The sequence below is a fragment of the Oncorhynchus mykiss genome, chromosome 6 (genome assembly GCF_057628025.1).
Source record: "Oncorhynchus mykiss isolate SJ-2025 chromosome 6, ASM5762802v1, whole genome shotgun sequence".
Lineage (NCBI taxonomy): Eukaryota > Metazoa > Chordata > Actinopteri > Salmoniformes > Salmonidae > Oncorhynchus > Oncorhynchus mykiss.
Genome location: NC_143027.1, coordinates 42,083,742 through 42,097,709, shown reverse-complemented (window position 1 = coordinate 42,097,709; position 13,968 = coordinate 42,083,742). Strand labels below are relative to the sequence as shown.

The 13,968-nt window shown below is 43.6% G+C and overlaps 1 protein-coding gene across 1 annotated transcript; it reads right to left on the bottom strand.

Annotated features, from left to right (window-relative positions):
* Nucleotides 1-5,723: 5,723 nt before the first annotated feature.
* On the bottom strand, nt 5,724-11,934 carry c7a (complement C7a). The gene is given in 17 exon segments (NM_001124407.1): nt 5,724-6,129; nt 6,339-6,523; nt 6,793-6,895; nt 7,055-7,243; nt 7,510-7,642; nt 7,933-8,020; nt 8,279-8,453; nt 8,691-8,919; nt 9,162-9,328; nt 9,476-9,595; nt 9,934-10,177; nt 10,477-10,620; nt 10,764-10,902; nt 11,041-11,188; nt 11,337-11,478; nt 11,613-11,753; nt 11,921-11,934. Coding segments are annotated over 17 exon segments (2,538 nt in total). The 5' UTR covers nt 11,927-11,934; the 3' UTR covers nt 5,724-5,944.
* Nucleotides 11,935-13,968: the final 2,034 nt, after the last annotated feature.

Genomic DNA, 13,968 nt, shown 5'->3' with positions numbered 1-13,968 from the left:
CTGATCTGTTTTTTAGTCTCTTTTAATTCTTTATAAGGCCCTATTCAGACTTGAGATAAGTTGACCTTTACTTAAAGATGCAGTCCAGGATCTTAAGACTTTAAAACCTCTACAGGATCGGTGTAACTAACCCCTGTGGGACGGTTGAGCTAACATAGGCTAATGTGGTTAGCATGAGGTTGTAAGTAACAAAAAAAATCCTTAAGAGGTTTTAATATGACAACAATCAGAATAACATTCATTTTGTCTTCTATGTAAAGACACTATCAAAAAACTAACACTCACCACAACAAAAAATATAGTAAAATGTACCAAGTAAAATACATTATACTTATAAATATTTTTTAAAAATCAAAAATGTGACCAGACAATATTCAGAAAGTATTTCAAAACCCACACAAAGTAGGCTACGTGATTGACAATGATTCTTACTTCTGTAACAATGTAAAAATGCTAACAACTATTCAGAGACTATTTTCAATAAGATTTAGTACAGACCAGGACTGACACAAAATGTTGAAATGGTAGCCTACTTTGACAATTCAGTGAATGCCACAGGTATTAGATAAGGAGAGAAAATACCATACACAACTGTTCTAAGACCATTAAAAAAATTACACAATTTACCTATACGATATGTAGGACAAATGTCACACGGTCACTTGAGTGTTTGCATTAAGTATTAAGTATTAAATAGGGAAATATTCAGAGAAAAACAAAAAAGTATACAAAGATGGACACTGATACAAAGAGAAGATACAAAACACAATTTCCCTATAAGATTTGGAGGACAAATTCATACAGTATTTCACACTGTCACATTAGTGTTTGCATTTTGCCTACATCATGTCATGAAACTTCTGGAAGCACACGGCCCCATCCTGCAAAGTGGCACAGAACACAGAGCACCCAAAGGACGTTTATACACATCTCCCACTCTTTACCCTGCGTCCACTCCAGATGCACACCACACACCCTCTCTTGAGCCCTTCAAACTTCACCAGGGAGTGGCCTGCTTTCAAATGATGAGTTACAACTCAGTCCACACCCCCTGGTGACACACTCTTGGCTCCCCACTTCCGGACACTGTATCCATCACAAAGTGAATGCACAAGCTGCATTTTGAATGCCTTCAGGGACCAGTGCCTGCATTTCTGGGAAGGGGCATTTGCATGGTCCTCACACTGATCGTCTGACACCGTCGTTAGGGTACCATACATAACTAGCAAAATGCCACACAACTGCTTTAAGCAGCTATGTAGGTACATGCACTTTTCGGATCCAAACTCAACAAATGGGACCGACACATTGCATGAAGTAAGCTGTGTGGTACAAGGGTGAATGGTTGGACTTGGGGAAGATGCACTCCATGGACACCTAGGCTCCCATCTCTGGTGTGCTCTCCCTCTTCCTCCTCTTCCTCCTCCTCTTCTCCCTCTCCATGTTCCTCTCCTCTTCACTGTCTTCTTCACTCTCCTCTTCCTCTCACTCTACACTCTCCTCTTCACTCCTCTTCCTCTCACTCTACACTCTCCTCTTCACTCTCCTCTTCCTCTCTTCCTCCATTTGACCCTGCTGGTCATCTATGAACAGCTTGGCCATGTTCTGTTATAATTTCCACCCAGCACAGCCAGAAGAGGACTGGCCACCCCTCATAGCCTGGTTCCTCTCTAGGTTTCTTCCTAGATTCCGGCCTTTCTAGGGAGTTTTTCCTAGCCAACGTGCTTCTACACTTGCATTGCTTGCTTTTTGGTGTTTTAGGCTGGGTTTCTGTACAGCACTTTGTTACATCAGCTAATGGAAGAAGGGCTTTATAAAAACATTTGATTGATTGATTCTCCTCTTCCCTCTCCTCTTCCTCTCTCCCTCCACTATCTTTCTAGCTCCACTTCCTCCTCGCTCCACGTCTTTGTCCCTCCAATCATCTCTAAATTCTCTCCCTCCTTGCCTTCTGCTGCTGAGCCCTGACTCTCACTCTCTCTCTCTCTCTGTCTCTCTTTCACTCACACAAACAATCTCTCTTTCTCTCTCCCTTCCACTCTTTCTTTCTTTCTTTCTTTCTTTCTTTCAGCCATACACATACGCTGCATGTGCAATAGCTAATGGGGATGCTATATATCCATATATACTGCAAGTGTCGTACTAAACTAAATCATAATGCTATACAACACTTTCATTCAGCCAATGAAATCCCATGACACATAAACACACACACACACACACACACAGCTATACAGCACTTGCATTCAATCAATCAATCAAAATCATTTTTATAAAGCCCTTAGTGGTGAATATTGTTTCTCTGTTCATTGTGTGCGTATATGTTTTTTTCAGACTGATGGATAATCAGACAGGATAGAGCACACACAAATAAATAAATATGTTCATAGATGACCAGCAGGGTTAGAGTATAACCGTAAAGGCTATATCTGGTACTCACACTTCAAGACCCATGGTCAGATGACTTAGTTAGCTGGTAGTCTTTGTAGGGGGGATTGAGACGATCAAGTGAAAGCGTTTCGACTCCACTCAACTCTTGCTTTCTTGCCTGACAGACAACTACAGAGTTAGTTGAATAGTTACTTAACTGGGACAGTTTCCAATTGAATAGCACCGGGAGAAACAGGACAAAACAAACAACTTGTTAGCTGGCTATGTTTGTTAGCTGGCTATGTAAATAAATATCACTGAAAATCAATATAATTTGAGCTCCACTGTGTGGGCTTCTTCCATAACACGACAGTTAAGCAAGCTGTCAAATAATAAGAAATATGAATATCTGTAACTAGCAAACATGACAAACCATGACAATCAAGTCCAACAGATAAACACAAATGACTCTAATCTCTATTTTGTGTCTAGTTAGCTGGTTGTCTATATGGCTAATGTTAGGTAATGGAAGTGACAGCTTGACGCTTCGCGAGCAAAGCACACATTTACAGCCACACGGCTTTTCTAGCTAGCGTAGCCTGACAGACAAACCTGACAGTTAGCTAGCTAGCTAGCCAGCTATAGCAAGAAGCTTGGGTCTTTTTCCATGTGAATTACTTCGGTAGAACCAAGACCAACCGGTTAGCTGACTATACAGGGCCTACAGCTAAACACTGCTCCACCGCTGATGTGCCCGCCTGTATCAACCTGTTGACGATGACAGGATTTAATCATCTGTGAGCTATTCCCCAAATTTCACAGCATCAAACATCAACAACATCAAACGTATATCTGCTGTTTACTTACTTCACTCACCTCGACATCATCATCGCTTTCATCACCATCCAACATAGACACAGCTACATGCACAGTGAAAAGTCTTTGCCGCTTCAGTGCTGTCATTTTGAGCATACTCTGTTTCCTGTTTCTGATCGATGGCAGCATACCCTGTTTCCTGTTTCTGATCGATGGCAGCATACCCTGTTTCCTGTTTCTGATCGATGACAGCATACCCAGTTTCCTGTTTCTGATCGATGACAGCATACCCTGTTTCCTGTCTCTGATCGATGACAGCAGCCACGCGAATAAGACAACAGGTTGTTAGCAAGTGCATTTGCAAATATTGACAAAGATATTATTATTAGAAAAACAAGGCCGTTCGCTATAGTAGTTCAAAGGATGGCCGCTGACGGCCGCTATGGGTTCTGAAGGGTCTTTAAGTGTCCATGTTAAGTGACATTTCTTTCAAAGTAGCACATGTTAAGTGACACATGTTGATTTACTTATCCTACGTCTGAATCGGGCCTTATAAGAAGAAACAATGAGGCACCACACATTTCTGGAACTATATTTTCATAGACAGCATTCCTCGGGAAGTATTGGTAATATTTTCAAATGATATTACAATGATCAACTGGCTCAAATCAATTGAACGTACAACTTATTTTCTAGAAGATGTTCGGGCACGTTTGAGCCAAGTTGCAGTCTAGTTCCAGGTCTCAGTGGCATGCTTTAAGATCTTTGTGTTGTTTCCCTGTTGTCTACATCATTGTCCCAATGACAGTGTGCACTGTCCCATGCATCAATTCCCAAATGGCCCAGAAGCCCAGATTCCTGTGAAGGAGTGTTCTATCCGCTGGGTGGAGACAGCTCATCCATATTCAAAGTCATAGGCTCAGTTTAGATTTAGCCAACAGATGTAAAGATACAACGTAATGTCATGTGAACATCTATGTGAACATCAATTTGAATACAAATGTTATAAGAAATCCTCAGAATCATGTGTCAAGTTTAGATTGATACTGGGCTAATCCAAATGATCAGAACCAATGTATTTCCTTCCCTCAATGATACAGGAAGTAATGAGAAGACAATTTGTCTGGGAAAAATCCCACAAGGGCGTCTCAGGACAAGGGTTCGTGCTCTGGTACATTGCTCGCTTGAAACAACATTTTTTGGTATCACTCTCTCACATGGGTCGGACAGATGATTGCAAGCCGCACTCACGCACGCACGCACGCACGCACACACACGTACGCACCCCCCCCCCCCCCACCCTCCACACAGACACACATGTCTGCCTGAGGTCAGCACAGCCAAGCCCACTGAGAAGGTCCAGCTGGCTTGGTGAATTACAGGACAAAAATATGCAGTATTTTGGAAGAAATATTGGACATCCATTGTTCAAATTATACATTGGCTAGCCTATTGGGGGTGAGGGTGAGGTGAGGGGAGTGGCCCTCATTTAGCTACAACATAAGTAAAAACACTACTGTCATTGAGTGTTTTTTCTTCTATTATTCTGCCTCTGTTAGTCAACTCCTCTATTTGCCATGCCAGTCTTACAGTATAGAGATACATTTTTTGTTCATAAGCAAATGTCATGTTCAAGTGATGCAAGCATATGCATGCAACAAAAAGCCCTGTAGTAGCTTATAAACTGTTGACCTTGACAAACTTAGCAGTGAGTGATGACCAATGAGTGATGTAAACACACATGACTGATGGCTATAGCTATGTTTAACAAGTATATTATTCTTCTGGCTTTATTTAGCTCTATTTGTAATATTTTCCCCTGCTTGCTGGCTTGCTAGATTGGCAGCTTGCTAGGTAATCAAGCCTTCGATGACATCTGCGATGGAGTAGATGATAACCAATTGATTATGTGTTTGCTAACTTGTATGAGCTGCATCTAAAGTCGGACGTGATTGTATTTACATACATTTTGATTTGATTTGATGTAAATAAACCGCTTTCTGATTTGGAGCTGTACGTGCAACTTTTCATGACGCAGCCGGGAAAAGGGTGTATTTGAGTCTCCAGCTGCTTTCTGCACCAGTGCACAGAACTGAACATACCACTGGGAGTCACTGTGTGTCTGCATATTAGTACGAATCAGTCAGCCCCCCGCACACACACACACACACACACACATATGCTTTGCCTGCCTTTCACAGGCAGCTAGTCAAGAACAGGGATGGAGTGTCAGTCACAGTGGAATTCTTGGCAGATTAAGGGGTGTCTGGGTAATTTGGAACAGGACAACACGTACAGAACATCCAATACTAAACCAACAGCATGTAGAGAGATGTGGGCAGAATGTGGTGCTATTCTATGATGTAATGATATGTTTACCTAAGATACATTTCTGCCTGCTGTGACTTGTCAATCTTTTGAAAGGTTCAAGCTAACTGTTTATTTATTGTATGGAACTCTAAATTGGATAAGGCAAGAAATAAAAAATCTGACACATGGGTCGAGTAGAATTAGCTCTTAGCTCTTGTTGTGACTTGTTTTTGTTTATTGGCACAAAAATAAGCATTATCAATCCATTCAAAAAGCATACAAAAAGAACAAGTCTAATGGGTGGTTAATATACTTCAATGGCTTTAATGTCTTCAAAGCAATGCTTTTGAAGAGTGATATAAAAAACAGAGATAGGGTAAAACAACTGAAGGAGGGTGTTTTCTGTCATTATCACAGACATGGTGAGTTGGAGGAGAGGACACGATTCTTAGGCGCTACAAGGTAGTATGCTGACAACTGACACCTTTTCTCCTTTACACCTCCTCAGTCCTGCCTCACACTCGCTCAGTGTCTGGGTGGCACTGTTAGCATCATCCCCCATACGGACACAGACACTCAACCCTGGATCTGAGCACTCAGCCCAGTCCTTACAGCGACACTGGTTTGTTTGTCCTGTTAGAAGGAGACAAGGACAATGGCCTTGAGAACTGGTGCAGTTTGCACACATACATGGGAACACACACACACACACACACACACACACACACACACACACACACACACACAGTGCAAGAGCATAGATATTCATATTACAGCCTTTACTTGTCTGTGTAACAAAAATGTTGAATACAATTTAAATTCAAGTTAAACCAGAGTCGTACCGTCACAAGTCTCCCATAACTGGCAGTCGGTGCAGGGTGAAGTTGTGTTGGTTGGCCACTCGCAGGCGCTGTCCTCCGCCAGGTTGTAGCTCCTTCCCAGACAATTTAAGGTGTGCATCTTGCACACGCTCAGTCTATTTGTCCGACCATTCTCAAGATTGTTGGCACACACCTGTAGAGAAGACCTGAACAAAAGAGCAACATAGTTAGCTTGGGGTGAAACCCTGAAACTGCTGATGTGGGGTCAGTTTTGTGTTTCCTCTCCTAATGGTCAAGATTGTAGATCTGTGCCTATGGTGAAATTTGAGAAAGCATAGAGCATATTTAGAGTATGCAGGATATGCAGTCAAAAGGAGCCACTTCTCACATTTATTAAAGGGAGCTTACTTCCTCTATATCTGCAAGTAGTTAGACTAGTTAAAGTTGCATATAGACAAAGGTTGGTAAAACATACGTGCACTCATAAGGCATTTTGCAGATACATTTGTCTTTGGCAAGTTTCTCCCATGGTTTGCATTGCCCTGCTGGGCCGTCAAGGTGATCAAGCGTTTTCGGTGCTGGATTCATAAAGGACAACAAAGACATGTTATTTCATTTGGATTAGCCGAGGGTAGAGAATACCAACATTCAGGTAAACTGACAAATAGTAACACATTTCTACATAGGTTGATATCTGGGTAGGAGTTCAAAGTTGAAACAATTATGCATCAACCTACCCTGGCTACATGTGATGGTGTTGGGGTCCGGTGACCAGTGCAGACTGGAGTCACAGATGATCTCTTTGTCTCCCACTATGTGTCTCCCCTTAGGGCAGGACAGTGGGATACGTTCCCCTATGTCATAGGTGGGCTGCCAGGGAGAGCCTGTGACATCATTTAGAAGGGACGGGACATGGCACCTGGAGCCTGAAAGAAGGTGAGGGAAGTTATCATAATGATGTGTGTGTTTGGTTTTGTGTGTACGTGTGCGTGTGCGTGTGTTCCAGGGAAGGATTCCTGTGTGTGTGCGTGCAATAACAACAACAACACAATAACAAAAGCGCCTGGGGAAACCAGTGGCGCTTCCCCCCCCCCCCCCCCCCCCCCCCCCCAATGCGGATTCCAGCTTCAATCTCTTGACAAATCAAAATGGCGCAAATGCAGAGGGCTGTTGTCACTGAAGCACTACTTACTCTTGCACTCTTTGGAAGGTGTGCTCCATGTCAGAGCAACAGTGCACTCTGCGATCCTTATTCCAATCAGATGGTAGCCCTCTATGCAGGTGTATTCAATCTTACTGCCCACCAGATACACATCTTTTGGATCCTGAGTTTAACAGCACAGATTATGGTCAAACACAGTCCAACCTATCCAGATGACGATATCTACAAAAGGAGGAATGGCGTTATAATAAGGAGGTTGAAACGGCTACAAAACAGCAGGATGATGTTCAGGCTTTGGAGCCAGCCTTGCGCAACGACATTGGGATTAGTTGAATCCCTGAATCAGTCGTGTTAGTGCAAGGTTAGAGCAAAAGCCTGCATGCCCTGTATCTCTCCAGCAGCAGGACTGAAGGAAACAGACAGTTTAGTGGTTATCTGTCCATCAATTCCTACCAGGACATAGCCATTAGGGAGAGGAGGTGGGCTCCTGCAGGTCTCCTTAGGTGGGACGGTCAGGTCAAAGCACTGAGGCTCCATGGTCCTGGAATTAATCACAAACAAACAGGCATTCAGCAAGGTCAGTAACAGTGGGATAATATTTTTTCATTTGTACCTTTATTTAACTATGCAAGTCAGTTAAGAACACAGTGGGTTAACTGCCTTGTTCAGGAGCAGAACGACAGAGTTTTTCCTTGTCAGCTTTGTTATCGTTAAGTATGCCTTGTCATTTATTTGTTGTGCAGTGTTCATGTATAAAGTCTTATCACTAAATAAGTAGAGAAGCAGCAGTAGTTCTGACTGGAGGTATTGCAGGTCTTGGTCGTCATCGCAGCCTGTGGTCTCCCTGACCTCTCCGTTGCAGTGATGGCCGCCTCTCTGAGGGGCGGGGTTACTGCATGCACGTGTTCGTGACCTCTGACCTCCGGAGCAAGAAGTCCAGCCAGACCAGCAAGACCAGCTGCCATGTATCACCCCTTAGGGAGGGAGGGAGGGGGACAGAGAGAGTGATGGAATGTAGAGTTGGGGTGAAAGAAGGACACAGAGTGAAAGGGAAAGGAAGGGAGGAGAGAGAGGGGAATGGGTCCATATGTAATCTGGATGTGAATGTAGAGAATGCCTGCAAGCGCCCAAGCAAACTTCAAGTTTGCGAGAAATGAATACACAAATGCCATCATCTGGAGTATCCACACGACGTGTCAAATGTCACCTACCCTCCTGCCCCTCCACCTCCTTCCCCTTCTCACAGGCCAGTCCGTCTGTCCCAGGTTTACAAATGCAGCTACACTTATCCCCAGCCATCACCACTAGGCCGTTGTTCCTGCAGGGCTGGCAGCGGCATGGGTGCCTCTCATTCAGGTACTGCTCTATGGCACGCTTCAGGTGGAACCTCTTCATCCCAGCACACTGCACCTCCTTCACCAGCTCATACAGAGGCCTCATCTGGAACCATTCACACCAAACACAGGGAGGAACCAATATAGCAAGCCTTTTCCCAAGACAAAAGGATGAACTATCGTTTCAAAAGCTGTAACGTGACTCTGTAGTCCTTTTTAAATGTATAATTTCATTACTTAACCTGTTTTGCTCTACCTTGTGTAATTCATGGCTTTGCCCTCAACCAATGATGCCAGCTCAGATATCGTTTTCATCCACCAATAATCTTTCTCCTGTACCTCTCTCACCTTTCGTTTGATGACTGCAGGGAAGGTCCGCACAGACTCCGCCCAGTTCTTGTACATATCCCAGTTTCTACCTGGAGTGTTGAGGTCCAGAGCCTTGAGGGCTGCGATGTGTGCAGTGGCCCCTCCCTCCACATCCACCTTCTTTACCGTGTCAGACCTACTGATGGCTATTAAAGCAATAAAGGCATCAGTGATTAGAGTGGTCAGGATTTCATTGCAGAAGCATTACATGATTACATTGTAAAATTTCACACATCTTACATTGTACATCGTCAATTCTTTTGGTTTTTACATTGTTGCTTAAATAAACTTACATGGGGGGTTGGGTAGTGTATATTCCTTTTCATCCTTTCTACATTTCTCGGTTGTCCATGAAACAAACAGAATCCGGTGTTTGGTCTTGGTACACTCATTATACTTCCACGTGACCTTGGCTGCAGAAGCAGAAGGGAGAACGGTAACAACAACAAAATCAGCACTTGCCAAGGAAAAGTTGGAACCAAACTATACTATATAAAAGGACATTCAATTCAGCTCTGACGGCTTAATTGAACCGTTCTGATTTACTTTGTTCAAAGTCTTCTTCACCATCTGTTGCGAGCCTCATCTTCCAACCACTTGGGCCATTGGACCAAGCAGTGTAATCAACAGAGTTGATGTGTTCAAGCTATTGCACTGTTACCCCCACTACTGTTGTCACAAGAATGATATGCCTGCAGTGTCAACATTAGGGCAGCCTCAGTCTCAGCTGGAGTTGCCTCAATTGTCTCACCCATCTGTGTGGCTGTTTCCTGGTCGATGCTGAGTAAGGCTTGGAAGTATCCACCCAGGGTCCCCTCAGACAGGTAGTGGGTTCCAAACCTCTCCACCACCATCCTATAGGTAGCGTAGTCGTACACAGTGGGGAGCGTGGACAGAACCTTCCAGAACTCCTCAGACAGAGAGAGGTATCCTGGGGCCTGGTTCTGGAACTGAGCCACCTCCACGTTGTTCTTTACCACCAACAGGTGGTTGTTCTACAGAGCAAAAACAAACCAAAATAGATCATCTCACAATACCTTTATCACAGTTTTGGAAAATATTTGTTTTAAGTAGATTAAATAATGAGTCAATAATTCTAAACTCTGGAAGACAATGAATGAAAACAATGATAACAATGGATATCAGGTACATAGTGGATGTGAAATAAAATGGAGTCCTCCTCACACATGAACTGCTATTGCAAAGGTCAGGGGTCTGTTGAAAGGCATCTCTTAAGCTCAGCATATCTCCTAATTAAAACGAAGATTTATTTCATCATACAGCTCCAACAGACCCTGTTTTTTTCCTCCGTCTGATGTAAGTCATAGTTGTTGAATCCTGTGGTTGTACCCGTCGTTGTCTCTCTCTTGACTATGTCCTTGGCGTAGGACCAGGAGCTGGTGTAGAATTCATCACTGAAATCATTCTGAACTTTGACCTGTACAGATAGGAATCATATACAGATGTATGATCTTAATTTGATCACCCTGTTGCAATTTATATTCTTACATATATTCAGTCCTATGTGCTCTCTTTACAAATGTTTATTTTCACAAGTATGTTAACTGTGGGACTTTTTACCTCAAAGTTGTACCTCAGAGTGCTCTGGGGCAGCCTGTAGATGACCTTGTTGTCCCCACTGAGGACAGTCCTGCACTGGCCTCCATAGCTCTTAGTGTTGATCACACTTCCTCTCTGCTTTCCTGTCACTGCATCAAACCTGGAAATTCAAGGAGAATTTCACCACAGATGCCCAGGATTGTGTGTGTGTGTGAGAGAATGCGCAAGGGAAAGAGAGCGAGCGAGAGAGCGAGCGCGGGGGAGGGGATGAAGGAGAGAAAGATACCCCAGCTCTCACCCCAGTCCTAGTTGCTCAACATTGGGTGGTGGTTTGTCATTGTTACAAACAGGGAATGTCTTGTCTGGGCCACACTTCAGTTCATCCTGGTTGTCTTCCTCACAGTCCTGATCTCCATTACACACCATAGACTGGCTGATACACTTCCCTGTAGCACACAGGAAACACACACATGCACGCATGTTAATATTTCATGTTCTGTGCTCAACATTTTTCTTACTGACTCTATTTTACATTCTGTTGTAAAACTTACTGAGGATTTTAAATGCATTGTTAATAAAGTTTGATTTAATTACCTGAGCGGCAGCGGAACCTCCCTCCACAGCCTTCCTTCAGGGGGCAGCCTCGAGCAGTCACACAGGGCTGGGTCTGAGTGGCCCCTCCACTGCATGGGCTCCCCCCAAACTGGGCATATACCACCATGGCACGAGCCCTAGACTAAAACACATCGATATACCCCAACATTGGTCTAATTTCCATAAAGGGGAATACACTGTATGCTACTTGGTTGCCATTCATGAGTCCAGTGGAGCTCACAGGCATGACTTCGGATGATTGGTTTGATTTCTAACCTGTGTTTTAGTGCAGCCATCACACTCTGACCAGTCTCCATAGGATCCCCACTGGCAATGCACTGGCTCCACACAATTAATGGGTGAGAACATCCCAAAGAAGAGCCATGACAGACAGATCAGAGAGACTGACAGACAGTCCTAAGGAGAGGAGAGGAATGCTGCAATTCAATTCTGTTTGTATTTCACAACTTTCCAACAGGCTGAGCCTAAATTCCTAACGACTATACAGCAACATTGTTTTTACCTGCGAAATCAACTGAGTATATTAAAAGGACTAAATAGTGTATCGATGTGAATCCTCCTACCTTCATGTTGAGAGTTTGCATGAGCTTTCTGTGGCTGTGGACATTCCAGAGTATTATATTTCTCTCTCTCTCGCTCTCTCGCTCGCTCGCAAGCACGCAAACACACGCAAACACACGCAAACACACGCAAACACACACACACACACACACACACACACACACACACACACACGACCCCTTCCCCCAAAGGGGTCAGATACTTGTGGGAAGGGATTCTTGTAAGGAACTTTTTTTTCTCCTTTCCAAGGAACCAGGAGATTTATTTACAATGTGTTGGACAGAAAGAGAGAGAGAGATTCCTGTGGAGAAGGAGAACATACAGTATTGCATCACAGTTTTTCTGCCAAAACATCTCTCTTTGTGACCCTAGGATAATACAACTATAATTCTGAAACAGAAACAGTCTGAAGTGGTTTCCTCGTTTCCTCTGAAAATAGAGAATAAGGTAAAGCAATATGGAGGACGTCAAGCAGGTATTTCACCTTCCCAGTTCTCATAAAATGAAATCAAATGTTGTCAGTGCAGACAAGGGAAAGAACTCACAGAGAGAGGAAGCTGTTTTAGACTATTACTCGACAATAGTCCAATTGTATGTGCCTGCCCCAATGCATTTGCTGCCTGAGATAAGAAACACTGGAGGGCAACAGAGAGCTGTTTCCCCCTCACATGTCTGGCACTGCTGGCATCTCCACTAATTACAGTGTGCGGGGTCAAGTATGTATGTTGACAAAGTTGCCTTTTTTTTGGTTTGAATTGTGTTGTTGTTGTTGACGTCTGTCAGAAGGCAGTTGTCCTGATGTTTATGGTGATGTCATATCATTGAATATACCTTTAAATATATTGTTTCATGTGACAAGGTTTGACCACTGAGGATCTTTAACTCCAAGCTACAGACATAGACGCACACACACACACACACACACACACACACACACACACACACACACACACACACACACACACACACACACACGCACACATGCACACACACACACACACACACACACACACACACACATAACAGTGTTGCCAAGTTCTACACTCTAAACTGATAATTACTCAATGAAATAGCCTTCTCATGAAATAGCCATGAAATAGCCTTCTCATGAAATAGCCATGAAATAGCCTTCTCATGAAATAGCCTTCTAGTATAGTTTTGATAAAAGCCTCCATAAAGAAACCCAGAATGGATCCCCTACTGTGTTATGGAGGGAGCGTACCGGAATGTGCAAGTGTGTGGAAACTACATCCACTTAAAATTGTGGACATAGATCAGCTGTCAGTGTGTCCTTGAAGGAGGAGGCAGCTGGCAAGTTTGTATGCATATCTATCCCCTGCAGGCTGCCAGTATAATGGTTGCTCTGAATAAGCAGGTGGGAACTCTGCTGGAATATGCATCTCATATTTGACTAGGGATGTGAATGTATCCCCTCTCGTCTGGCAGTCTGTCTGTCTGTCCATCTGGCAGTCTGTCTGCCTTCCTGCCTGCATGTCTTTCAGTCTACACTATACACTGTAACTGGTTCAGGGTTATGGCTAGGTTTATGGCTAGGGGTTGAGTTGGGAAGTGGATGTGAAGCTAGGTTTAGGGTTGAGCTGGGGAGTGGACATGAAGTTGTTAGGGTTAGCCATAGAGATAGATAGAGGACTCATCTTCATATCTGTGCCATTATAGCATCTGCGACAGCATGAGCAGCATCATTAAGGCTACAACTCATAGGAATCTCCACCCAGTTAATTACTTTGACTGCTTTAAAATGGCAAAAGCATGTTGGAAGCCCTCAATGCCACTAGAGGCCTCTATCATTCTCTATGGTGTTAGCCTAAAAAACAAATTCTAACCCTCTGAATTCCCAATTTAACCCCTGAATGTAGCCTTATGTGTAGTGTGTGATGTGACTCAGCTACAGTGACTTCAGAAAGTATTCATGCCTCTTTACTTATTCACATTTTGTTGTGGTACACCCTGAATTCACCCACCTGCACACAGTACCCCATAATGACAAAATGAAAACATGTTTTTGGAAATGTTAGCATAAAAAAATGAA